General features: G+C 35.9%; 1 protein-coding gene across 1 annotated transcript; it reads right to left on the bottom strand.

The window, feature by feature from the left end:
• Positions 1–3783: 3783 nt before the first annotated feature.
• Positions 3784–4424, bottom strand: LOC108805169 (rapid alkalinization factor 23). The gene has a single exon (XM_018577140.2). The coding sequence runs from the start codon at positions 4377–4379 to the stop codon at positions 3993–3995; it is 387 nt and encodes a 128-aa protein (XP_018432642.1). The 5' UTR covers positions 4380–4424; the 3' UTR covers positions 3784–3992.

Genomic DNA, 4424 nt, shown 5'->3' with positions numbered 1-4424 from the left:
TGTCTTAGTACACTTGGAACTACTTAAAAAAATAACCTTGTTGGAGCTTAGAACCATGCAACCATGAATACATGTGGGAGTGAATGATTGAAAGGGACAATTATTTTTGTTCGAGTCCATCCTTAGTGGGTCCAGAAGAGTTATTTTGTTTGATCGGATACTCCATTGGAGTCCCACTGCTTCTGAGTGACTGACATTTGAAAATATGGTACGCAGAGGAACTCGTGTTTTTTAAATATCTAAAATACACTAGTAATTAGCTCATTGATCCCAAAAAGAAAATAAAAACTATCAATGCCAGCTACTGATATAATGTACGATTCGAATCTGCCTAAATTGAATTATATTGAAAATAATATGTTTGTTTTATTGAAAGATTTGTATATTAAGGATATGGGAAAGCTAAGTCCGCGTGACAAGGACCCGGAAGGATGTAGTTGTCGTTTCTTGTTTTGTATGCACACAATAGAGAGTAGAGACTTTCTAATTTCTGTATAATATTTGAGTTTCCATCATTGGATCAAAATGTACGTAAAATTCGAATGAATATAACATAACTAGTGATGGGGAGAGAGATGTGGTCGAACACTTTCGTTGTTCTTTCTTTCTTTGCATATATTTTTGTACATTTGTATGTCAAAATGTGACAAGACCCGTTAGACTTGAAAGTGCAATAAATTAAATTTTGAATCCAATAAAATTGTTGTAACGATATTTAATGTTTGTGTCCTTAACCATCCGTATCCAATTTGATTTAATGCAAAGAAAGAAATATAAAATATCTGGTCCAAAACCAAACCGAAAATTTACAAATATAAAATTTTGGATATGTATTGGGTCCAGATATTTAGCCTCTGAATAGTATATGAAATATCCAAACTCCATTTGAAAATTCCTTAAAAATACACATACTAAATTTCCTTTGCTGAAAAAATACATGAACTTTTTAGGCTTCCCGAAAAATACACGAACTAATTTTGGTTGTCCATAAAATACATGAACTTTTTAATCAGAGTTAACGGCGTCTAACAGCGTCTTACTATTCTGTTAGTCACTGTTTACACCGTTAAAATCGAGGTGTGAAACCTTCAAAATTCAAAAGTTCATGTATTTAATGGGCAATCAAAATTAGTTTGTGTATTTTTTGGGAAGCCAAAAAAGTTCGTGTATTTTTTCAGCAAAAAAAATTCAGTCTGTGTATTTTTAAGGAATTTTCCCTAATTGATGACGAAGAGCTTATGAGTTTGGCCTTTAGAACATCTCTAATAAGTCCCTTCATTTTTAATGGGATCCACCCTTAAATTAAAGGGATGAAGGGATGGTTCTCCAACAATCACCTTTACTTTTAAAAAAATTCATGATTTACACTTTAGTCCTAAATACTATTAATAATTAACAATAATCATTAAACTTTCAAAAATAAAAATAACATACTATTTGAATCATATTAAAATAAAATATTTTTGAGAAAAAAAATAAATATATAATTAAATATAACTATAAGTAGTATAAAAATGTTAATAAAATAATTTTAATCCAGATAGTTTTAAGAAAATATAACGAAAAGTACTAAAATATGATAATATAAAATATTATTCATGCTATTGTCAAACATATATAATTGTAGGGACTGAAGTGAAAAGTAAATAGTGTTTTAAGGGTTTCAACAGTGCTCCTTCAAATTTGAGGGTCTACTGTTCATCCCCTTATAATTTAAGGGGATAAGGATCTGTTAGAATGCAAAAACCTTCAAAAAATAAGGAGATAAGGGTCTGTTGGAGATTCTCTTACACGTTGGAGTTCTCGTGACTACTTCGTATCGAAATTCATGAATCTTTTTAACTAGGGAGTCTAGAACTAGTATTATACTATAATTTTAGTATGACAGGTTATCCTACACGTGTGGCTCTGCCGAAAGGGATTACAGGTGAAGCTGGCTTTAGTTGGCTCCCAAACCAAATCATACTATCGTCTCTTTTATTTTATTTTTTCTAACATTATCCCCAAATAAAATAAAAACTTTTTAGTATTTACAATTTCTCCCGAAGGATCGTCTGTGTGAGCTCTTTGTGGCTTGTTTCTTGCTGGATTCTGAAGCATAGGCTTTATGGTCTCCGTTGTTATGTTGGTTTGGGTTATGTCAAGAGGATATAAGGAGTTTGTTGGAGCTTGGTTTAGGGGTGGAAATCATTCACATCATTGTTGTTCTTTGCTTGTTGGCTTGTGATGTTATATTGTTATGCATGTTTTTTTTTTTTTTTTTTTTTTTTTTTATGCATGTTGGTTTGGATTATGTTTTTTTTTAAAGGTTTGGATTATGTAACTGTTGCTTCCTTATGTTGAGGCTTTAGTCTCCGAGGAAATCTGTTTCGTCGGCTTTGGTTTCGGGGTTATCTCTTCTACCCGCTGATTTTGTATCCTAAATGTCTCAATCTAACTATTTTAAAGTGAAAGAAAGAAAAAAAGTTAGCGATCATACTTTCTCCGTATTTTAGCTTTCAGTATTTCTCTAGCACATGCGTGATGGACCGATGAATACGGATATAAATCCATATAATACACTCTTTTTTATAACAGCTTATAATACATTATTTTATTATAAAAATAATACGTATTACGAGTATCCGGTAAGGCTAATAAAAAAAAAACGCTCTCAAAACAGGGGATAGCAAAGGCGATTAGGGTTTCACCACCCTTTCGCTGTCTTGATTTCGCCTCACGCGTATCAACGAGAAGCTTCTTCCCCCTCCTTTCCTTCCACTCTTTCCATGGCGCCGCTCGTAGAAGGTCCTGCTTCCCTTCCACGCCCTCCCTCAGATCCACCAGATTCGAGTTTGAAGGTTGCTCTCCCGTCAAATCCTCCGGATCCGCCGGTTCCTCCTGATCTTCCGCCTGATACTCTATCTTTCACGGATTTTCTTCAGTTGTATGATCTATGGGCCACAGCTACCTTTAAGTTCTCAGATCCAGAGCTATGTTTGATGATTTCATATGAACTGGTTTCGTTGGATCTGAGTTTTTCTGTGGTAGTTCCCACTGTGTCGGTTGCATTTCAATATGTGGCCTTTGTTGGCACTTCTGTGGTCGATGTGTGCTCCCTTACTGCAGTATGCAGGCGTTGTTCATTTACTGCAGTATGCAGGCTTACTTCCACCTTTGCTCTAATGGCTTTTGCAATGATAAGGTATTCTCTCCTCTCCTGGCAGCTTGGAGTGAAAGTTCTTAAATTGTGTATCCTTCCAGCAAATCTGGTTTGTTTGGGCAGTAATTGCCCTTCTTTCTCCTTTAAGGAGTGTTTCTTCATCCCACATATATCACTTGTTATTAGTGAAATTGTTACACGGAGCATTGTTTTGAAGATGGTTCTGTTTGAAGCAGAAGCGAAGATGTTTATCGTCTCTCGTTTAGATGGTGTCAACTGTCTGACCTCTTTGACCATGGAGGTTTTCATTCCTCCCCTTTATTGTTTCGAACAGGATTGTCAACTTGAAGAAGTCTTCTTGTTTGACTGCCTACCTTCGGAGACAACGGTGGTTGAACTTGTGATATCACCTTTATCTTTAAGTTTTTATTTGAGTACTTGTTTAAGCTTTCTCAATTGCTTGTCCAGTGTATTGGTCTTTGATTTGGTTTGTTTGGTTCCATGTAACCCTATTGTATCCTCCATTGATGGAGTTGAACTCTTTTAAGTTTCAATGAAAGCTGTTTGATCAAAAAAAAAAAATAATACGTATTACCTGCCTATCAATATTCCATTAAATACTTTTTTTTGTAACACCAATATTCCATCCAAAACATTATTATTATTTTGAATACTTCAACACATTCGTTTATCACTGATGAACACTGAAAGTAACTGTTTCTTATTACAATGTAAAATTATCTAATTTAATTTTCTTGGTACGAGAACTGAGAAAATTATATATTAATTTTACAACAAAAAAAAATTATATATTAAGAAAAAGAAAAGAATATTGAGGAAAACTACAGATTTATCGACGGCAGCGAGTGATGACACTGCAGCCGCGAGAGTACGGGTTGGCCTGAGCGCCACGTCGGCAATTGTAGTAAGATGCGCCGCGTCGTGAACAAGGAACACTGTTTCTCCTCAGCGCACCGTAGCTGATGTACCTCCTGTTCGCTAACATGCGCCGGCTGATCTCCGAGTCCATCTCGAACTCTGCTGCTCCCATTCCTCCGCCGTAGAATATATCTACTTCGTCTCCGAACGCGGCCGAGACCGAGCATTCGGCTATGGTACCGCGGCACTCTGTCTCGAACGGAGGGAAATCGGCGGTTACGGTCAAATGCTGAACGGCGAGGATTACAAAGATGGCTAAAATCGCCGCCGTGCCGGAGTTTCTGGAGAGTCCTCTCATTTTTTTTTTCAGTGCACGAACTTTGATGAAAGAGAAATAGAGACA

Source organism: Raphanus sativus, chromosome 5 (assembly GCF_000801105.2).
Source record: "Raphanus sativus cultivar WK10039 chromosome 5, ASM80110v3, whole genome shotgun sequence".
Classification (NCBI taxonomy): domain Eukaryota; kingdom Viridiplantae; phylum Streptophyta; class Magnoliopsida; order Brassicales; family Brassicaceae; genus Raphanus; species Raphanus sativus.
The sequence above is the reverse complement of the archived record's forward strand: the minus strand, read 5'-3'. Positions and strand labels throughout refer to the sequence as shown.